This window comes from Apostichopus japonicus, chromosome 15 (genome assembly GCF_037975245.1).
Source record: "Apostichopus japonicus isolate 1M-3 chromosome 15, ASM3797524v1, whole genome shotgun sequence".
Lineage (NCBI taxonomy): Eukaryota > Metazoa > Echinodermata > Holothuroidea > Aspidochirotida > Stichopodidae > Apostichopus > Apostichopus japonicus.
This window is the reverse complement of record NC_092575.1, coordinates 658,869-683,797: the sequence shown is the minus strand read 5'-3', so window position 1 is coordinate 683,797 and position 24,929 is coordinate 658,869. Positions and strand designations below refer to the sequence as shown.

Genomic DNA, 24,929 nt, shown 5'->3' with positions numbered 1-24,929 from the left:
TTCTTTACTTTATCTGTGTCTTTCTTCGCTGTGTTTTTGTGTGTGATATTTTATATATAAACTCTCAAATTTGAGAAGACGCTTCATTAAACATTGCAGATCTTAGCTGGGAGGCCTGGTCACGGCTATTATGGTGTTTGCACCAATTGGGCGAGTGCAGAGTGAGGGATGGAATTAGGGCAACTAAACAGGTGTGAAAAATGCTGTCAATTCTGTAGTCAGCAACAATGAACATCAATGGACTGAACAATGGAATAAAACAGAACTGTGCACAGAACTGCCACCTTGTAGCCGCAGATAAAACTGATATAGATATATATATAGCCTAGAAGCAAAGGCATATGATAGTACACACTATATACATGAACATGTAAAGGAGCACATGTTTGGTAAACTACACTTAGTGTTGAATATGTATGCTTCAATATGGTTGGTCACTTCAATATTAAAGGAAATATATAATAATAAAGCTACCTCCAAATAATCAGATGGTTTATGCCATCAAATTCTCCATCAAAACTATGAAAAAGTAAAATATTATGTGAACTTAGCGTGACACTAAACGTTGTGTTTTGTAATCTATTCATTAATAAATCAACTATTGGTATTGGGTATCCAAATTATTGTTTAAAAACATCACCATAGATCTCTTTATATATAGTTAGAATGAGACGTGTCAGGCATTCCTGAGTACTACTGTACACTATGAGCAAGCAACTCAATCAGAAGCAAACCATGTAAGGAAAAAACAAGCAATACAAAGAATGACTTATTATAACATTCATCTCATCCTGATGAACTACATTTTAATTGAAAATATTTATTAACAGCTGTTTGCTTATTCTACAAGGAACAACTGTCATCCAAAACTTTAAACAAAAATCCAGTGCTAAGGTAAAGCCTTTCAATTTAAATTAGAAGGGGGGGGGGGGGGAAATGATTCCTTAGTAGGAATGATGTGATTTTGATATAATGTAGATAATTTCAAAATCTAACCACTGAGCTATACCTCAAAGTAGCATTTGGCATGCAAAACTCCACCTATTCCAAAATTATAATTGTATTTGGAATGGATGTTTAACTTGTTTGGGGTTAAATATAACTAATTTGATGAATAGAAATGTCTTTCCTAGATTCAGAGGGATCATTTTGCTCCACTCATATATTGGGCATCATTTAAGTAAGCTTGCTTGAGGAGTTATAATGGTATACAGATTACGCTATTGTGTTATATCCGTAATACTAAATGCATGGCTGCCTTGTAATGCTGCTGCAGACGAACTAGTCATTAAAACAAAAGGCTTCTTTAATCGAAACCACAAAATCAATAAAACATGATGGTACTCATCCATTCAGTAATTTTAAAGGTTGGCATAAAGTATACAGTACATATTTTTGAACATCTGTCTTGTGCCCAGATTGTAACATGGTAAAACTGCCAAAAGTAACATTTCAATGATTCAGATTCTCTGGACAATTTGTTTTATGTTAATGATTTCAAAATTCAATAAGTTTACTCCAATTTTTTCACCAACAATCATCATTGGTAATACAAGTACTAATTAATTACATTTTTATCGTAAACTGAACTAGACAGCACTTACAGGTAGGTGGTGGTTGCCATCCATACTAACTCAGTCTCTACAGTGGTGTAAACTGAATACTCATCTGTTTCATGTTATTCCATGCATAGTTATTATGTTAGTTCAAGGATATGGGTGACCAATGCACAGTGATAGAGATCACCTCAGTCCACAGAGGCTAAGATGACAATCAAGTTCTTATCTCTAATTGTTTGTTGTTCTATACTTAATGAATATGTAAATCAGAGAATCATACAGCCAACCTACTTCTAACAAAACAAACAAACCAAGGTTTACTTTTCAACAATAGCCTGTTGTTTTGATGTTGTTTCAACAATAGCCTGTTGTTTTTCATAGAAAAAGATAAAATAATGCAACTTGAGTGCCAATCTCTATAACAAGGTAACTTTATAAGCTTAAATTGTCACATACTACACAACTAAAATATGCCGAAAACATGATTAAAGAAAGTTAATGTTTGCATTTGTTTACTATTAACATCAAGATGCATCCGGACAATCAAGTTTACATCTTTAGGACTAGGGCAGTTGCCCAACTTGCTAATTCACTTGATGATAACATCTAGGTTGGTTTCTGAATTTGATAAATATGGCAGTCTTTATTTTGTTTCTTTTTATTTTATTATTATATTTTATCTTGGTGGGTGGGTAGGACAAATGACATTGCCCAAATTTAATACCCAAATACAATATTCTGTTAAAAGGTATCATCCATAAACAGCTATGAATTAACTGCTATACATATGTATTTGTATTCCAATGCATTAACTGCTATACATATATATTGTTTGTATTCCAATGAATCAACTGCTGTACATGTGTATGTATTCCAATGAATTCACTTCTAGATACATATGTGTATTGTTTGTATTCCAATGAATTAACTGCTATACATATGTGTTTGTATTCCAATGAATTAACTGCTATACATATGTGTATGTATTCCAATGAATTAACTGCTATACATATGTGTATGTATTCCAATGAATTAACTGCTATACATATGTGTATGTATTCCAATGAATTAACTGCTATACATATGTGTATGTATTCCAATGAATTAACTGCTATACATATGTGTATGTATTCCAATGAATTAACTGCTATACATATGTGTATGTATTCCAATGAATTAACTGCTATACATATGTGTATGTATTCCAATGAATTAACTGCTATACATATGTGTATGTATTCCAATGAATTAACTGCTATACATATGTGTATGTATTCCAATGAATTAACTGCTATACATATGTGTATGTATTCCAATGAATTAACTGCTATACATATGTGTATGTATTCCAATGAATTAACTGCTATACATATGTGTATGTATTCCAATGAATTAACTGCTATACATATGTGTATGTATTCCAATGAATTAACTGCTATACATATGTGTATGTATTCCAATGAATTAACTGCTATACATATGTGTATGTATTCCAATGAATTAACTGCTATACATATGTGTATGTATTCCAATGAATTAACTGCTATACATATGTGTATGTATTCCAATGAATTAACTGCTATACATATGTGTTTGTATTCCAATGAATTAACTGCTATACATATGTGTATGTATTCCAATGAATTAACTGCTATACATATGTGTATGTATTCCAATGAATTAACTGCTATACATATGTGTATGTATTCCAATGAATTAACTGCTATACATATGTGTATGTATTCCAATGAATTAACTGCTATACATATGTGTATGTATTCCAATGAATTAACTGCTATACATATGTGTATGTATTCCAATGAATTAACTGCTATACATATGTGTATGTATTCCAATGAATTAACTGCTATACATATGTGTATGTATTCCAATGAATTAACTGCTATACATATGTGTATGTATTCCAATGAATTAACTGCTATACATATGTGTTTGTATTCCAATGCATTAACTGCTATACATATGTATTCCAATGAATTAACTGCTATACATATGTGTATGTATTCCAATGAATTAACTGCTATACATATGTGTTTGTATTCCAATGCATTAACTGCTATACATGTATTGTTTGTATTCCAATGAATTAACTGCTATGTGTATTGTTTGTATTCCAATGAATCAACTGCTGTACGTGTGTATGTATTCCAATGCATTCTAAGGTATTCTTACACTGTGGTAGAAGCCTTTCTTTCAGGATTTTATCCACCAATTGAATGTTTTCCCAGTCAGAGAACCAAGATTTTATTGCTTCAACGACACCAGTGAACGTACTTCAAAGTACGCATTAGTGAACTATGGTCGGAAGCTATAATCACAATGTTAATCACCTTGTCAGAAGTACACCAATGAGGTAAGAGCAGGCACTTAAATGTCAACTCTCCTGAATGTTGAAGTCATTACACTTTCCAAGAAAAAATCATGTAACATATGAAGTTCTAAATGGCTAATTGCAATGCAAGGTTAACCACATTATTCTGTACTTGCCTATCATTAATCAAATATTGATGTTTTTCTAACTCACTCAATATACAAAAACAACCTTATTGACCTGCTTCTTGTAGAGAAAGAAAAACAGCTTAAAGCTTTCCTGCTTTCATGATTGTTAATGATACATAATAGGCCAACACATCCAATAAGTACCATGGAACTGTACAGGAAGGAAAAATAAACAGAGTAAAGACCATGTACTAATGTACAGAAATATATACACACAATAAGGACTATACTATTGTACAGATATACACACAATAGAACTGTAGAGAAATAACACAATAAGGACCATACTACTGTACAGAAATGTATACACACAATAAGGACTGTACTATTGTACATATATACACACAATAAGTACCATAGAACTGTAGAGAAATAACACAATAAGGACCATGCTTCCTTTAAACACAAACACGCAATATTTCCTTGAAATTTTTTTTTGGTTCGAAAGAACTAATGTGTGCTTCTTATACCAAATCAAAGTGCAGAGTTATTTTATCGGCTAATCAAATTTTTAATTTCAAATTCAAATAATGAAATTTCAAAACACATTGAAAAATGTTCTCATTTGCATATTAATAATTTGTGAGACCTCGCAGCAAGCAAACCTAGATGCCAAAAATACCTAGGATAAAGCTGGACAATTTTTTCTGAAGTACTTAAAGCTAAATTCAATTTCAATCCTGCTGTAATTGTTAATTAGAGCACAGGCCCCACTTAATAATGACGGTCAAACAGGCACTTTTAAAGCTTACTTTGATGTTTCATATTCCCATTTCAAGTATAAAATCAACCAACTAAAGATGTTTTATTCTCTTTCCAGTGTGAATAAATAATCAACAGAACCTTTCTCTACATGTATGCAAGATATACACAAATCTGATGAAATAACAAACTACTTTAAGTTTTAACGTAGCTGTTGGCTAGTGTATCAACTGATTCAAAGACGTTTAAAAAAAAAGAGTTGAACTTCAAAACACTAATAAAGATCAGACATCAACATGCATGCACAGTTGATCAGTTTTACAAGGAAGTGACTAATGATCTCTTCTTTAATTAACAGATTCATTAAACACTTAGTAAATTACAGTTTATGACTATCTCTGCCATTAACTGACATCCATAAATTAAATGCCACTGGCTGGGTTTCCAAGTTCTAAGCTTTCTCTCAACAAATCAAGATATAAAGCACATATTTAGTAGTTGGTTGCCTTAGAGACTAAATTTAACATTTAAGAATAACAGCTGAAGTTGGCCATTATATTGTTGACAGTGATGCATATTGTTGGCCACTGAATCTTAAGCAACTTGACAGTAATTGTGGTTAAAAAATGTTGGCAAAAAGTTACTAACTTTAACCCTTTATGAGATCCAATCTGTATAGTGAATATTCACAGCAATAACATTACCACCAGGAGGAGGCCATTCCAGCCCTCTTCCCCCCTCCCCTGTTGTAGTTATACAAATGTGCCCTGAATAAGAATAGGTGAGTGATGCCTATACAAGGGGACAGTACAATCTATGGCAAAACAATATCCTGGGCTAGACCGGCCATTTTGAAATCGCCAAAAGTGTCAGTTTTTGTTTCTCTATTAACTCTTTTAAGTTCCAAGCTATATAGTAACCATAACATACAAGTTTAATAACACATTCTTATTGCACATCATAGTTAATTTTAACTGCAATTTTTTTTTTGCACCATCAGCTATTTATGTAACAGTAGCATAGCTTTCAAAGAAAGGTACAAAAGAAAGGCATTTTAATTATATGCTCCTTTAAAATGTTTGTCACGAATACAAAAAGGTCCTAATTGTGGAATGGTTTCACTCAATGCGACTCTGATCGGTAATAAAAAGCACACTTAACCGTAATTATGGCTTCATGGGAAATCGGGTAATTGCACATTCTGCAGTAAATAATGTTTAATTTAGGTCAACAGCAGAGCTTTAACTGAATAAGGAAGGCGCTAATCAATGCTAATATTATAAAGCTATAAAACACTCACAGACTCAAACAAAACCTTGATTTAATCATACAAAGGTTACCAATAACAACACCCCTGTAAAGAGGCAATAATTTACAAATAATTGAATGACGGGGTAGTCAACCCCTCAGCCACGACCAAACACCTAAATCTGGTGACTCAAATTAAAGATATCAATTGACATAATGCGGGCCTAACGTCATGTAAAGTGAAAATTACTTCCAGTCACTTAGAGTGTAAATTAAGCCTCATTTGATTGAATAATACAGAGTGTGATTCAAGTATGGAATACATATAAACTGCAGATAATCTAATCTTGATGCTTACTTTTGTTGTACTCTGTAAGTCATTCCTGAACGTAAATCAGCTTAGTAGCAATTAAAGTTGATTGAATATAACACTTCCTGGCAAATATTTGAACTTTAAATCAAAGTCTGTCTTCGATACATAACAGTTAAGGTCTCAACCAGTGTCAAGTCACTGAACTAATATCCAACACATTGAAATTATGTCAAAAGACTGAAGTTTGAACATATATAGAGTTCTCCATCATTATTATATTGAACTGCTGGAAAGCATAATTCATTAAGAACCATCACACATGGTCAAAGATTGGGTAAACATATCTCTGTTCTTTCCTTCCCATAAAGACAAACTCTATCAAATATTATCAACTGTATGTGAGGTTGTTTCTTAAAATCTTTTACATTCAACCTTATTCAAGTCTATGCATGCATGGTTTAGACCTTTAAATTTTAGCTATAATATTCTGGTCACTATTAAACACATAACATATTGTGTAGCTATCTCACACTCGACCTACCCATCCTCCACCCCCCCCCCCACCCCACCCCTCTCAACATTAACTTAACATTCAGGTTGACTAACCAAATTCTGAGGTGCTCAGGTATGGCACTACAGTATCTGACAATCTAAAAACTAGGAAGGAGCAAGGCTTCTGAAGAACAAATTGTAGACCCTGTCACAATAATGCATACTAATTCTAACCATTCAGGGTGACCAGATTAGAATAGATTATTTTGTCTGAGCTACAGGGAGACAGATGCAATGTTATCTGACAATTAAGTGACATACTTACACAGCAACATTTCCTCATAAGAGCAACCAGCACAATTACTAAATGATCAGCATTTTATGTCCTGCTATAGACAAGTGCCAATTAAGATATAGCTCTACTACTTCATGCGGAAAGTGGATGTTTATCATTCCATTGAGTTTTTTGCAGAATAAATCCATCTGATCATACAGTTCTATGTACACATACATGCACCATAAGAGGATACCAGACTACCAGTACAATTCAGCACTACAAAATTACATGACAACAATGTAAGTCTGTAACTTCGAATAATCTCTAATAGTATCATGATAGTTGATCTATATCTACTGTATAGACTGACATGTAGAAGGGGAGAGCATTAACTGGATACTAGGTCTCTACTAGTTGCAGACTTGATTTCAGTCTGCAGAACAGACATAAGGAGACAGCAATATGAGTAGGATAATTACCTCTAAACAATATCAACAGACTTGATTCATGTCTACTGTATAGACTAATGGGTAGGGAATATTGTAAATTTAGATTATTTTCTACTAGTAGTCTGCAGAACAGACACAAAAAGAGAGTAATAGGAAGGATAATAATCTCTGAATAATATCACCAGTCTACTGTATACACTACAATGGGAGAGAATATTGAATGATTAGTCTCTACTAGTAGCAGACTTGATTCATGTCTACTGTATAGACTAATGGGTCAGGAATATTGTAAATTTAGATTATTTTCTACTAGTAGTCTGCAGAACAGACACGAAAGGAGAGTAATAGATAGGATAATTTTCTCTAAATAATAACCAGTCTACCATATATCACTACAATGGGAGAGAATATTGTTAATGAATGATTAGTCTCTACTAGTAGCAGACTTGAATCAAGTCTGCAAAACAGACTATAGATATGTAAAGAGAGACAGAGCAGTTCCACACTATAACACAGATGTACATAAAGATTGTCTGTAATAGTATGATCAGACTTGTCATGTCTGTAGTACATAAGTACAGAGATAGCATGAAACTTCCTCAACCAATGCACTATGTATTTTACTTTGACGTTGCCTAGATTAATATACTGTATACTGTAGTCTTGCACTGCTGGGGAGATGGTGATCTAAATTTAAGAGGTTATGTCACTTCAAGAATGCAGAGATACACGGGAAGCAAAGCAGGGGACCTTCCATAGCTGAAAACAGTCCCAGTGTGAAGGCCAACCAAGCCCTCCAAAACTGAAGGACAGTGTCAGCTTCAATCCCTGTAGCTAAGCAAGAAAAGTCAACCAAACACTCACTTTCAAGGTTCTTGTTAAAGCAGCATTTTGCGTTGGGTCGCTTTTTTCCACTTTTTTAACATGTGCATCGATTTTTTTACATGTATCAATCATAAAACAGCAATCTAAGATACCATCCAAGTTTCACCCTGCCAAGAGCGTTAATTAGCAAGTAATTAACGATTTATGTCGATAAATGAGAAGAGTGTCCTCGACAAATTTCACAGTTAAAATTAATCGTTTACAATTCGGCCAAACCCACTAGTTTGAATTCAACCAATCAGAGATGCAGGTTTAGTTATGAGCCGTTGCTAAAAATAGATTCAAGACTTCGCGTTGGTTGTACCAGGGAGTTGTTATGCAACTCCCTGGTACAACTGCCATATAGACTGTACACAAATCAAGCGTGGTGTTATATTACGTATCTGTCAATGACGTTCGTAGTGTTTAAATATTCATATTATGGGCGAGGTTTATTGGGTTCCCAACGGAAAATATCTTGGAGAACAACAAAGTTGAAAGTTGCAAATTTTTCGACTTTTATGCCACCATTTGAAGTAAAATATAAATAGATTAGCTAGTTATGTATGTCGTTATGGCAAAGTGGAATCAGTGAGGTTGAGAAAAATCATAGAAAAGGACGCAAAATGCTGCTTTAAAAATAAATCCCAGGTCACACATGCTATGCATGTAAACTATACAGTGCTCATTAAACTGACATTATTTATGGTCCCTTGACAATTAATCCTGATTTTAATCTGATAATGATGCAATCCTTATCTTATCCTACTGTAAGTGTTGCATCATGATCTTCAACCCTTGGTGATAATATCGCTTGCATAGAACGTGAACCGATTACCCTAGCTGTCAAAAGATCTCTCCACAAACATCCTTGTCTACAGCACTTGGAGATACTTGAATAGATTACCCAGGCTGTAAGATATTTCACTCCTGTCCTCCTTTATGGTGAGGTCTCATTGATGACCCCCCCCCCTCCCCTGTAAGATCTCTTCACAAACATCCTTGTCTACTGTACTTGGAGATGTCAAATGATATTACCCAGGCTTGTAAGATATTTCACTCCTGTCCTCCTACATGGTGAGGTCTCATCGATGACCCCCCCCCCCACTCCTCCTGTAAGATCTCTCCACAAACATCCTTGTCTACAGCACTTTAGAGATATGTCTAATAGATAACCCAGGCTGTAAGATATTTCACTCAGGCTATCCTCCTTTATGGTGAGGTCTCACCTCTGTAAGATCCCTTCACAAACACCTATTCTACCCTATAGTACCTACTTTGGATCATACTTCAAATGACTGTGTACAGTAGTATTCCTCTGGAATGGTTTGTTAGAACTCATTATTATCCTCACTCTTAGCTCCAGTATGACTATTTATGAAAGTCCCTTCATCTCCTTCAAACCATAATTACCTGGTGGTGTTACAAAGAATCAGTCACCAAGGAATCATGATCACAACACCTCTTAAAACCAAAATGAACTAAACCCATCTGACCTAATCAGGTCAAAGGTTATGAGGTCATCATCCATGGGAGTATAAATCTTCACATTCAAGTTCATCTGTCTAGGCTTGGTAAAAACATGATGGAATTTGCTGGGAAGGATGTTCCCTGCATCATGTACCTGTACAGAATGTATCTATTATCAGCTACTCCCGCATTGAAGTATTGTGTTCATGTTCACAGAGAGTGGTGGTTTCTAATATATAAAAATCTTTATCAGTCTCCTGCTTTGTTCTTCATTTATAATAATTGGTGACATCTTTAAAATCCCACAGTAATAGCTGCCTATAAACTGTACAGTGATGAATATGTTTAATGTCATATTCCTACATTGCTCTAACCTAAAATATGCTAGAAAATCCCATGATGGTCACAGAGTGTACAAGCTTCCAGCACATCATACATCAGTCCAACAGTCATGTACTATGGTATTATATGTTTATACCTGTACTGTGGTATACTCCATCAGTGGCCTCCAGTTAATTATGATTGATCAGTCTGGTACAGTATTGGCAATTATCACTAAACAAGCAATTTCCCTGACTACAACTTGACAACGACTCTCCAAACCAAGTTTTAATGACTTGATATCAATCTTTGACTTGACTTAACAAAGAAAGAAAGATGAACAAACAAAAGCCATTTATACATACAGTATATGTATATTCATCACACCTCTCTACTTCAGAAATCCAGGTTATAGTTTTGGTGTCATGCATTTGGATTGACAACAAAGAGAAACAACAGAGTGCACCCACTGAAAGTTCTCATAATTGATTTGAAGGTCAGAGACATGTCACATATAATACTTCTGTATTAAAGTGACACAATTTCATGGATTGATTCCAAAATAAAATTGCAACTTTTTTGGTTGAGGTAAAGTGATGTGGACTTTTTAGTGTACATAGTTGTCTAAAGTATTATTATTGCTCAGAGGAAAGTGACTCTGTTTCAGTGACAGGTTCAAGTTAAGAGGATTACAGAAAATTTATAGACAATAAAAATGCAGAGTGAACTAAAGCAGAATCAGACAAAAAGAACATCAATTCAGACAAAGTCATCAATCTAGGCAATGCTATCAATTTAGCCAACAACATGTTTTTTTTTTGGTTTCCATATTTGCACTGGCATGCTAATAAATATCTGTCATGTGAGATAAATTAGCTTATCAGCTAAAAAAGCCCTTACTGGGCATAATCATGAGCATATCTAAAAACTAATGAAATCATCAGCTAGAACCAGATTCAAAGTAATTACTCCCAAAGGGCCCAGGACACCCATATATTAGGCCTGACCTTACCATAAATTACACTTAGCTAATAGCATAGCGACATGAGACCACTGTCATAGCAACTATTGTGATGTCAGGACTATACATGATGAATATACATGATAAAATACACCTCCTGTAACATGATCAATAAATCCTGTCTAGTTTAATATTTTTCCCATTTCACGTAATACAATTGCATATTATGCACATTTCATAATCAGGACTAGGATTATATTATACCAGGCTATCCTTCTTATCTTCGTCACCGTCTGTCACAGCAGCCACCGGGCAGGCATCGCAACAATAAAAATGATTCTCATTAAATTTAATATTTCTCCAAGGAATCATCCTTTTTCCCTTTTTTTTTTAATTGGAATTCATAGAATTGACAAACCCACATTTAGAGGATTATTGGTACAGCTGCCCATTGCTGTATGCAGACAACAGGGCTTTGACCACAAAAGTACGTCGTAGTCGGAAAAGAGCAACAGTATTTAAATAAAGAAAGCACTATTAGCTAGCAGCAGAAATGTGTTTGCCTTGCATCGGAACACCACTTGAGGAAGATCAACTGTTTGAACGCTATTAGCTTCAAAACACTAGAACTGGGATCAATATGTACGACGACGCTAGTGGGTGATCGACACACTCTGCACTTCAAGTGCCCTAGGCCTCCTCGCCAAGTTGTTTGAAAAGGTTTGACGAGTACAAGAGAGTGAGAGGAAGAGTTTTCTAAGTACTGAGTTCAATTCATATGCAGAGTTAATCATTTCGGCCCTTTACAACTCTCGGGACATGCCAAGAAACTCTGGCCAGGTACTTAGGTAGATTGGTAACGGTGAAAGGACCTTGAAGAAGGTAGAGTGATGAGGCACTCGTTGCTTTGCGATTAGAATCTCAATTACATGCAAGCTGTCAAGAGCAGATTCAAGCTCCGGCATCGTAATGCCAACGAGATCTGGAGTGGCTGATGAGGGCTCTTGTTGGATGTGCATTAATAAAGGAAGGACTCCTTCACCGAGAGCTCTCCAGATGTACTTGGTGCAGGAAATTGCTTCTGGGAGAGCCTGTAAGGTGTGCGGCGAGAAACTAATGTACAGCAAAGGCTGAGGAATGGAAATGTGGAACCCAAATCACGACATTTCAAGATGAGCTCTCGAGATCTTTGGAGGGTAAACAGAGACATGGAGGAGAAGTGTACCAGGCCACTTGATGACACAGAGAGAAGTAGTGCAGAAAAGATTCTCAGGCAGTAGAGACAGACAGAATTAATGTTGGAAATGTGCCGATATATCACCATATACGCCATGCAGAGGATACATATAACAAACTACTAGCTATTATATGGAAAGTAATTATCTTCAGTTTACAGTTTTAATACTGATCAATACAAACAAGTGTTTGAAACTGAGAAGTTGGAATTCTGAAAAGCTTGCATATTTGGACCATTGTGACACTGGTCAGGCTCTAACATAAAATATGTTGAATCACAAAAATAGTACTGACAACGAAAAAATCTCAACAGTTGGTATTGTTTGTTTAAAATACCAAATAGGGATTTAACTTAATTGGATCCAATTTAATTAATGGGCATTATTGGTACAATTGGTTTCCAAAGGGCATTGAAATGATACCCCAGGCACACACCCTAGATACAAATTAGGTTGAAATGATCCCCTAGGCAACACACCATATATACAAAGGGGGGGGAGGGGGGGGTTAAATGAGCTCCTAGACATATATACCCTAGATGCAGGCCTACTGATGCAATATTTATTGCAGACTAACTTCTGCCCCTAAAGAATAGCAACAAGATATGGTAGATACTTGTTAGCTTTTGCTTGCGTACAGCCAGCCAACGTGCTCATTGAAATCAAATGCTTGTCAGCGTTAAGTAACTGTAATAATTCTTCGTGAGGCGTTATTCTGCATTTTGTTAACACACCATGACGTGCTGCATGACCTGAAGAGGACCAGGCGCAGCAGCAATGCAGCTGCTGTATTTTATTGAATATTTAGATAGAGAGAGAGCTTTAACAAACTTAGTATAATCATCAGCATATATAGATACTGCTGCCAGTGGCTACCCAAACCTTCTGACTACTTCATAATACATCTGTCTACTTGTCACCACTATTGGGTTTCTGTCAAACAGCTTAACTCTCTGTGAAAATGGTAGGATTATGTTACTTCCCGGAGCAAGCTTTCAATCCAATTAAAAAAAATACAAGAAGTATGGAAGACCGTCAATTTTTCCCCGAATTTAATTTCCCTTTCCAAACATGCATGTTGCTCTGGCTATAAGCAGTCACTTGTATCAAATTAATCAAGCAGCCATGCATATATTTGAGAATCAGTGCCCCTGCGGCATGCATGTCATTCTTTCCCTGCTTCAAACAACTTTAATTTTGTTACCTTTACGCCCTCCAGCTTACGAACACTACAGACGCAGAGTGGTTTACTCTACCCCTAGGCCGTCCCAAGAATAACCAGCACAAACTCACTCGCAGCAGAGGAGTAGTACCTCTGGGCATCATATTTTTTTTATTTCACCTAAACTCGCATGTTGGGCTCATGAATAACGTTGATTATCATATGGGGCAAATTTTTGGCAAAGAGGCAAAAATGGCAGAGGTTGTGATTACTCAGAGCACCTGTTAATATTCAGCTTGAGTTCTTACAACCCTTACTGAAATACAGGTACCATTTACTCTGAAATCGCTATAAGCTCCAACCCTTGGCATTTACAAGCAAAAGCTGATCCTATATAACCTTGGTTTTCTCAAAGTCTACACTTTGCATACATGTATAAAGCTAATTTAGGTCACTCAAGTTAATACCAGGGGGTGATATAAGCAGAAGGGAAAGGCAACTGTTTTTCCTACATATACTGATAACAACAAAAATGCCTGGGGAGCTTTTTGTTTCCAGACACACTACCTTAAAGAATTTTGTTTAAATCTTACAGCTCAGTAGAGTTAATCTGTGGCCTACATATAACATTTCATGTCACTCTGTGCTACATTGGCATTAAGATAGATTTCTTCTAATCAAAGGTTAACAATGGACTGCAGCTACAATTACTTTTCAAAAATGGACAATTTTTTTTAAACAAATGGCACTGATGTACCAAATACCTAGTAGTCATTGCACTGAATGGATGTAAAAATGTTACTAAAATTGTGTAGTTTACAGAAACATTCTCGTAGAGGAGAGAGATAAAAAAAAAAAAATTTAAAGCACTACAAACACACATACATATCTACACACACCAGATAGCAAATAATTGTTTTCCTTTTATAATTTACAGTACTTAGCTTAATAATCCAGTAATCTGTGCTACTGTATGTGTCTGCCTGGTGCATACAAGAAAGGTGAGACAGCCTACAGTAACTTTGTACTACAGTTATCTGTGCTATGTGTCTGCCAGGTGTATACATGAAAGGTGAGACAGCCTAAGTTTGTACTACAGTAATCTGTGCTATGTGTCTGCCAGGTGTCTACAAGAAAGGTGAGACAGCCTAAGTTTGTATAGTACTACAGTAATCTGTGCTATGTCTGCAAGGTGTCTACAAGAAAGGTGAGACAGCCTAAGTTTGTATAGTTCTACAGTAATCTGTGCTATGTCTGCCAGGTGTATACAAGAAAGGTGAGACAGCCTAAGTTTGTACTACAGTAATCTGTGCTATGTGTCTGCCAGGTGTCTACAAGAAAGGTGAGACAGCCTAAGTTTGTATAGTACTACAGTAATCTGTGCTATGTCTGCAAGGTGTCTACAAGAAAGGTGAGACAGCCTAAGTTTGTATAGTTCTACATTAATCTGTGCTATGTCTGCCAGGTGTATACAAGAAAGGTGAGACAGCCTAAGTTTGTACTACAGTAATCTGTGCTATGTGTCTGCCAGGTGTCTACAAGAAAGGTGAGACAGCCTAAGTTTGTATAGTACTACAGTAATCTGTGCTATGTCTGCAAGGTGTCTACAAGAAAGGTGAGACAGCCTAAGTTTGTATAGTTCTACAGTAATCTGTGCTATGTCTGCCAGGTGTATACAAGAAAGGTGAGACAGCCTAAGTTTGTACTACAGTAATCTGTGCTATGTCTGCAAGGTGTATACAAGAAAGGTGAGACAGCCTAAGTTTTTATGTATAGTACAGTAATCTGTGCTATGTGTCTGCCAGGTGTATACAAGAAAGGTGAGACAGCCTAAGTTTGTACTACAGTAATCTGTGCTATGTCTGCAAGGTGTATACAAGAAAGGTGAGACAGCCTAAGTTTGTATATGGTACAGTAATCTGTGCTATGTCTGCCAGGTGTATACAAGAAAGGTGAGACAGCCTCGTTTGTAGTACTACAGTAATCTGTGCTATGTCTGCAAGGTATACAAGAAAGGTGAGACAGCCTAAGTTTGTATAGTACTACAGTAATCTGTGCTATGTCTGCAAGGTGTATACAAGAAAGGTGAGACAGCCTAAGTTTGTATATGGTACAGTAATCTGTGCTATGTCTGCCTGGTGTATACAAGAAAGGTGAGACAGCCTCGTTTGTAGTACTACAGTAATCTGTGTTATGTCTGCCAGGTATATACGAGAAAGGTGAGACAGCCTAAGTTTGTACTACAGTAATCTGTGCTATGTCTGCACCATGTTTGGTTGTAGAGATGTACATATTATCCACCTGTGCACCATGTATGGTTGTAGAGATGTACATTGTACCCAGCTGTGCACCATGTATGGTTGTAGAGATGGTTTACCCATTTGTACACCATGTAGGGTTGTAGAGATGGTTTACCCATTTGTACACCATGTATGGTTGTAGAGATGTACATCGTACATTGCTACTTGATGTACTCTGTGATATGTAAGTTAGTTTTTAAACACATATTTTCAAAACTAGTTGTAGTGTGTTCTAGTCTGTGCTGCACAGGTATATATACTGTAAGCTACATGAGACTTTTATTTCAGCAGCCTGCTTATCTACTTGGAACAGCTGTGTGTACTGGATCATATTTATATACAATCCTTGTAGACACAGCTAGAAGCCTGAATGAGCCAGGGTACAGCCTGAATGCAGCTGTTGCACATAATGCAGACTGCAGTAGTACTTAAAAGCTACACAAAGTTGAGGTACTAGTGCTCACTTACATATCATCCCATTACAAGCTTGGTGAGCACTACTTCTAGATCTTACACACACACTGCATAGCTGTACCTTAATCCCATGATCCCACTACAAGCTTGGTGAGGACTACTTCTAGATCTTACACACACAATGCATTGCTGTACCTTAATCCCATGATCATCCCACTACAAGATTGGTGAGGACTACTTCTAGATCTTACACACACACTGCATAGCTGTACCTTAATCCCATGATCATCTCACTACAAGCTTGGTGAGGACTACTTCTAGATCTTACACACACACTGCATAGCTGTACCTTAATCCCATGATCATCTCACTACAAGCTTGGTGAGGACTACTTCTAGATCTTACACACACACTGCATTGCTGTACCTTAATCCCATGATCATCCCACTACAAGATTGGTGAGGACTACTTCTAGATCTTACACACACACTGCATAGCTGTACCTTAATCCCATGATCCCACTACAAGCTTGGTGACGACTACTTCTAGATCTTACACACACAATGCATTGCTGTACCTTAATCCCATGATCCCACTACAAGCTTGGTGACGACTACTTCTAGATCTTACACACACAATGCATTGCTGTACCTTAATCCCATGATCATCCCACTACAAGATTGGTGAGGACTGCTTCTAGATCTTACACACACACTGCATAGCTGCACCTTAATACCATTTGTGTTATGCCTACCAGTTTACAGGACAGCTGAAACTTACCTCTATTTTTCTCATTGGTGTTTTAGCATGTAATCCAATTCAACCGTACAATAATGGCAAACACCTGCCTGCCACTGTAATATTCCAAAAATAACTTTCCAAGATTGCAAGAATGATTGAAAGTAAATAATTTCCTACTTGGAAGACATATTAAAATATAATTCCATTTTCTCTGCTGAGAATATATCCAACTCTTTACCAAAGCCAGAAAATGAAATTTGCAAAATGCTCTGTTGTGGTCTTTATTCCTATCGGTATGTTCTCCATATGAAATTACAGAGCAAAACAGGTAAAACTAGCATTACTATCCAAAAATAATTGGCATCACAAGAATAAATATTTTGAACATATTAACATCACAACATGTTTATGTAACATCCCATACATTTATAACAAACATAGCTTCAGTTCTTTTTTTGGGGGCTCTAAACAATGCCCGTAAGTTTGCCCACAATTAATTAACATCTATTAATAACAACTGGTGATGAGCAAGCTTATAGTAAAATTATGCAAATATTCCAAAGCAAAAAGAATAACTGAATTAGGCCAAAGAAATAGTATCACCTGGTGTTTCTTTATAACTTCCACAGAATAGAATCAAACACTACATGCTCCTTTACCGCGAATGCTAACTCCACGAAGAAATGATGTACGTCTGCACACGGGCAAAGCTGCAGTTAAACTGATTCCAGTACCCCAGTCACACTGTAACATACGTAGACTGCACACAGCACTATATACTGGCTAATTGCAGGCAGGCTGAACACACACTCACACACAGACATGGTGGCCGCAGTTTGCTGTGTTGATCTGCTCTCATTTCAAACTATTGTGAGGAGTTGTTCACTTCACACTCCCACATTGTTTGCTAAGGTGTATAACCCATAACAGTATGGCACCCAAACAAAGGATAACTTTATGATAGCACAGCTGTATATGACAGCAGCAGGCTGGTTATACTCATTAAATGTGACCTGGTAAGGGTGGTGGGGAGGGGAAGGGTTACCTTGTTAGGGGTACGGAGGAGGCAAGGAACTTAGTCCTCTCTGATTAACCAACATGGATAGTTCACTTCATTGAAAAGACAGACATGAGAAGTATGCTGAGGACACTATGTCATAACCAGCAGAGCCATCAGAATAGTGGCCTGATAAGATACTCATACCATGTACTTAGACATGAGTCGTATGTTGAGGACACTATGTCATGACCAGCAGAGCCTTCAGCATATTGGCCTGATAAGATACCCATACCATATATGTAGACATGAGTTGTATGTTGAGGACACTATGTCATAACCAGCAGAGCCATCAGAATAGTGGCCTGATAAGATACTCATACCATGTATGTAGACATGAGTCGTGTGTTGAGGACACTATGTCATAACCAGCAGAGCCATCAGAATAGTGGCCTGATAAGATACTCATACCATGTACGTAGACATGAGTCGTATGTTGAGGACACTATGTCATGACCAGCAGAGCCTTTTTAGCCTTTTTTTGAATAGAAAAGTAAACCGTCAATTCGGTGGTAGAAATATGAGTTATGGTAGTTGCATGTCAACATTACATGGTAAATCAAGTGATTCTGCTCATATGTTTTTAACAGAGCTATAATATAACAAGAGTTCTCTGCATATATGGACAGTGAAAGTAACTTTTTCAGATTTTTGGGGTATTTTGAGGTGACAGTTTTATATTTAATTTTGCAACAAATTGGATTGTTGTGACTTCAAGATTAAATGTTTGCGACACATTTTGTCTTGTTGTGCAAGCTGACTGCAAATAATAAAAACATACTGTATTTTATTAGCAAAATAGGTGACATAATGTTGTCAAAAAGAGAAAAAAAGGAAAAAATTGCACTTGTCAACAAACGTAAAATATGTCACTCCATTTCTGAGTTACTTATTCAGAGTACCGCAATAAAACATTCAAGATATAAACATTAATGACATCTCCAACCACAAAATCACATCTGAGAATATATGACTGAGGAATGAGGGGAGTATTCCAGATTCCTACTTGTATACTACCAGTTTATGACCAAGCCAGGACTATCCCAGGAAGGGATATGTTTAGAAGGTGATTAAGGGCATCCATACAGATGACTAAACAAACACAGGAGAGTGTGCAGTAATGGTGAAGAGACAGGTAAGGAGGTATGAAGCAAAGTACTTGAGGAAACTTTGTTCGATATGAACAAAGTGTCTGGGCGATAAAATGTTAAATTATTTGAACGAAATCTTGATAGGTTCACTGCAATTACAGTTCAATGATTGAGAAAACCAAGAAGACTTCACAGTAGGATCAACTACAATGTTTAACCGAATTTTTGGTGTCATTGATGGAAATTAGCCACAAAAGACAAAGACTTTCACACACATGGAAAATGTGACCACCATTCTTTTGTATTCCATTTAAGAGTTGCAGTTCTTAATATACTCAAGTTTGGAAATATTTTAACTCATATCCTATTCATTTATACCAAGTTTTCAACAAAGCATAGATCCTTTTTAATTATTCATGCTAACATATTGTACAATCTTACGATTCTATAGTAATTACTACCTACATACTGGTCTATGGCTGATGTTACTGATTATGCCTATCTGCTGATAGGCTAGGCATATATAAAAGAATAAGATTACACTATCTAGGCCTACCAGGCATTTGCCAGTACCTGCTGACATTTCATTATTAGCAATTGCGCGATTCTGCCGAAATTATGTCAATTTTCACCACCGTGTTTGATTGACTGCCATTTCGTCATTTTTCATTTGATTCAGCTTAAATTTCATGAGTGGTTTTTGTGAGATAAATTTTCATACTTGCAATCATACTTTATAAATCTGAAGGTCATATGAGGTCACTTTCTGAAACATAAAATATGCGACTCCTCGTAGCATTTGTCCAAATCTGCTGAAATGTTGTGGATATAAAGTTTGAAGGTGGTGAACCAAAGTTGTTCAGGAAAAAAGTTTGTTGTATGAGGGCCCAAAACAGGGCCTCCTCTTAAGTTTTCAGTTATGATGGAATGTAGGCCACAGATCATATGCAATTATCATGAAATTTGTTTTAACATTTTAGTATTCATGACCAGTATGAGTGTTTGTGCAAGCAGCAAAATGTCTTTCCATCTTAAGTTTCCATCATTTTGGGAATAATTCCACTCATGGGAGACTTGACCAAGCCAAATATTTACTTGTTATTCAGGTTTCCCATCTAATTCGATGTCATTTTCTGTTAAAAGGACTACTTTTTTGGCAGATTGCAATTTGAACTTTTCCACACTTTGTGTGTGGAATGTGGCCTGTGAGAATGACCTATATTGTTGGAGCCGATTCCAATGTCTGTTCATTAACATCTCTCTGTGGTACAGTGTATGTCGATTGTAAACAAGTTGCAGGTCGTTCTATTATTGTATGGGTGCAACTTTAGTGAGCTAATTTGGGTTAGCAAATCAAACGTGATATCCACAACATTGTAGCAGCGTTAGCAAAGGAATATTTTTGCACGTTTGATTATTTCATGAATAGAAACTACTCAGTGCATATACTGTCAGTTCTTTGTTTTTGCAATGGGGCATAGTTTTATTATGTTTGATACTAATTTGTGAAACAGTACATGGTATGGAGATAATCTACTATTTGTTTCATACTTACATGTGAAACAGTACATGACATGGAGATATTAGAGTATTTGTTTCATACTAATTTGTTAAACAGTACATGGCATGGAGATCATAGAGTATTTGTTACATACTAATTTGTTCAACATAGCAAAAGCAACCTTTGATGCATAAATGTTTTGCATATGAACATCAAAGCCCTGCTATCTCCTTAAACAGCAGAAATTCTTCTTCATAACTATAAGTACAGTAAAGCATCATTGTTCTATAAATGAGTTTTCAAGAGGGCTGCTGCTGCATTATCTCTACTAATTAAGGTATCTGGGTGTAACTTACAATAAATAATAAAATATCCCTCCAGGAGATTACCTTGGATATTACAGATTAAAGTTGACCACTACAGGTTCCTCAATGACATGCAAGCTATCAATTTTAATGAGCCTAATATAACTTGAGTCCATTAAGGCCTATGAGAAAGGTTCCACAAACAAATACTGCTTAAACGACATCCTTTTTCACATGCAATACAGGATAGCCTACGAGAGGATGCAGCATGCCTGTACTGCGGATAATCATGGGCTTATATATAATCTGTCAGAACGAGCACTAATCGCTCTGCTGCTGTAATATGTTATAATGAGGATTACATCACCACTTGATTAGTCTTGTGTCTCCTAAAAATTGATAACATCCAGGCTATTGACCAAGGGACACTATGACACCCAACTGCTGACGGCAAGATGACAGTCACAGCGGTCAGATACCTTCATTTGCAACATGCAAATATTAAGTAGTCAATTCTCACACAGAAGAGGTAAACAAATCTTGTACAACAAAGTAATTAGCAGATGTCATGGACAGGGAGGTGATGAAGCTGAACTATCTATTCGTTATCAGCGCATCTTATCAGCAAACAACAAATGGGTCAGTCACTCCATCTATCTGTCTGTTTATTCCTCAGAATAACTGTACTCTCTCTCTCTTCTGTGGCAGCATCTCGTGGAGTTATCATCGTAACCGTCAGGCCTGCTGCCACAGTGTTAGACAAAATAGGTCACTCTCACTCAGGGAGATAATGAAACGTTTTAATTTCATATCAAATGTCATATTTATTCATACTTATAAGTCAGGGAGAAGCAATGCATCGTAATATCCTTCTTTCTGGAATCAGTTGAAAAGTAGGGAGACATCATGAACCTACGAGTCTTGAGTAATGGCTTCTAAGTGAATTTTTATGGTGAATTTTTATGTAAGATCTAACATTTGAAATCTTTATAAACCCAGAGAAATTTGTTCTGAAATTACCTCACAAGGTTCAAAAACATTGGCTTGAGATGATGCTTTTGACCACAACATTCACAAATAGGCTAAAGGTACATAGCAAAGCAAAGCAAAAGTCTTAAGTTGAAAACAGCAAGAATTGCTGGAAACTTGCTTACTATCAGTAGTATCACTTGAGGCAGAAATCTTTCACACTGTTGTAAGGATGAAGAAGTTTTTTCCTTTTTGAAAGCTGCTTTTTGACAGTATCTTACAAGATTATGTGGACGCCTTTTCGAACCAGCCTACTTTATGCAGTTGATAACGATTCTATCATGTAATAGCGGATGTCTCATGGACGGGTTCATCCTTAATGACACTCATAGTTTGTTGATGTTAGTAGATGGAACTGTAAGACTTGGGCAAACAGCTCAAGAGGGCAAGGAGGAGGGAAGGAGTGGGTTGTCACTTTACCCTGTTACAGCAAGATCATTCTGTTTACAGAAATACTCCTACAGCCTCATCTCCAGTGAATAGGTCAATAATAGGTGCAAGTGGACCTATTTCTACACCTCTCTCTGAACTAGGCAGCTGTTAAGGATGTTTGTTAATACAATGGGAAAAGAATGCTGATTACAATTGGATTTATAAAGTCAGTCGAGTGGCACCCTGGTTAAACACTCCACTTCTCTTAAAAGCGCAAACATTACATCTTAGATGAATAGGTCGACACTCTAGTCAAGATGGGTACCGGAGAAAGAGGACACACTGGGTGACCTTGGTCCTAGGATATCTGCTGGCCACCAACTAGGATTTCAAAAGTCAAGAAGGATAGGAGCAACTGGTCAATAGTGCTATCATCTAAATACCACTTGTCAGCTTAGTGCTAGGATGTACCACTTGGTCTGTTTGCTTAGCAGGCTATATATAAAAGTGATGGGGTTTATTCTTTAGGGGGAGGTGGGGAGGGGCAGATACAGTACAGTAAGATGGTGAGGTGGATGTAGTGGAGGGATTGAGGTATGTGGTATCCAATCAACTATATATATAATAATATCTTCATAATCTAAAGTTAGAACAACTCACCGATCCATGTATTTATCTGTCCAGTGGTAGGTCTTAAGAGAAATGAATAAGGTCACAGCCAAGAATAATACATACAAATGAGCTACGAACACAGTTAAACACACTAATAGTAGAGTAAGTAATGAATAGTTGACACAGTTTAACCTTGCCTATCATCCACCCACCAAGTATTGTCATACCACAGTATCCCACTCAAACACTGCTCTACCATATAGTATATAGTCTCATCTTTTAGGATCCTCCCCATGCAACTTATTCAATTCCAGACATTTCTTTATTGTTTTATCCTCTCTACTAACAAAACTCACCTCTCATTCCAATAGACTTCATCTACCATTTTGTATCACAGATACTGTAGGTATACATCTCAAAAACAACACAAAATATAGTTGGGAAAATCTACTGTTATATTTCCATATTAATATTTGATGTGAAACTTCCATCGGCACGAGCAATAATCTTTTCTTTTATTTCATTTTTTTCTTGTCAGTTTATTACTTCCATTGGTGGCAGCAATGTGAATGTACACTTCATTCTCTTTGTATGCGATTGAGTAATATCTTGATTTATGTTAAACCTGTAATATGTGCTGCCACTTACAATCTAGCTAGCTAACTTATACGAAATCAAAAACGGGGAAACAAAGGTGCAGTTTTGTCAATGTTATCACCCTCCAGCTCGGTTACTAAGAACTAATTAGCATATTCATTAAATTCTGATTGGTTGGCATGAAATCAAAACACCTCCCCGCCTTTATATCTCCTTTCTTAAGTTATATAGCTTCAAGAAATGACAAGGAATTATAAGGGGGAAAAAAGCTTTCACAATAATGAGCTTGAAAAAAAAAAAAAGGAATAAAAAAGGTCCTTCAGAATAAAATATCAACCTCTGTCTGAATTAGGTCTAACAAATGATAGGGCAAAAAGTTACTGGCAAAATAAAGAAAGTTTCAATAATTAACTGATTGGTTAATTTACATCAGCTCTAGGTATATACAAACTCAAGGAGACAAGACAGAGAGACAGGCAGAATGAGAGAGAAATACATTTACTATATAACTTTATATGTAAAGATAGATTTGGATGGATGAGGATAGGGATCCACCCCTAGAGGGTCATAGGGGTGCAGCAGTGCAAGGATGTTACCAGTTAGTTATAAGCTAGGAAGATTGGAGTGCATATATGAGACAGGTAAGGGAGGAGCGAAGTAAATTCACCGAGAAAGCATTTGGCACTGGTCCAGACCAGAGCGCAGTATTTGATTAACACATTCCTTCATATCAATAATTACTACTATTATGGTAATTGGCTTTCTTTGAGCTGAACGAAAAATCCCTGAGCCAGCAGAACGCAGATGAAGCCTGACTTGTGGCAGAATATATTGAACACAAAGCAAAACCGTTTATTCAAACAATTCAAAATAAACATTTCATCGATATTTGCTAATGTAAAGTGATAAAACACAGACCATTTAAAGATATCCAGTTAGGCTTCCCCGTATTTATTGGCTAACTGTACAAACAGCTCCTTTCTGGTTATTCAAAGTGTCACTCAGACGAGTTGATCCTTAAACCTGTCTTCTAATGCAGGTCTTTTGGATTAGGTTTGTAAACTCCCAAGTTTATAACAAAACCTACAAACTATACTTTTCAAAACAATATTGCTGTTCATCAAACTGGTTAACTACACAGATTTTGTAGAACTTTTAACCACATTTCTATTAATTAGTGAGTAATTAATAATAATGAATAATTTCAAGTTTAAAATTTTGTTTGCCCAGACAACTGTTTCGTAACACTTATTCAACATGCAAACGCAAACTGCAATTCACATAAAGTGATGTTTTCCTTCATTCTTTGGGAGATGAAACTTGCCTACAGAAGTTTT

At 36.3% G+C, this 24,929-nt stretch overlaps 1 protein-coding gene across 4 annotated transcripts in view; it reads right to left on the bottom strand.

Annotated features, from left to right (window-relative positions):
* LOC139981128 (autism susceptibility gene 2 protein homolog) overlaps nucleotides 1-24,929 on the bottom strand; it is a 175,701-nt gene that overhangs the window by 51,060 nt on the left and 99,712 nt on the right. The window contains exon 1 of one of the 4 annotated variants that reach the window (XM_071993314.1): nucleotides 17,068-17,625. The exons of the other annotated variants lie outside the window; for them this stretch is intronic. Coding sequence (XP_071849415.1) covers nucleotides 17,068-17,082 — 15 coding nt within the window. The 5' untranslated portion in view covers nucleotides 17,083-17,625. Of the gene's footprint in view, nucleotides 1-17,067; nucleotides 17,626-24,929 lie in introns of those variants that run through there. 4 annotated transcript variants of the gene reach the window in all.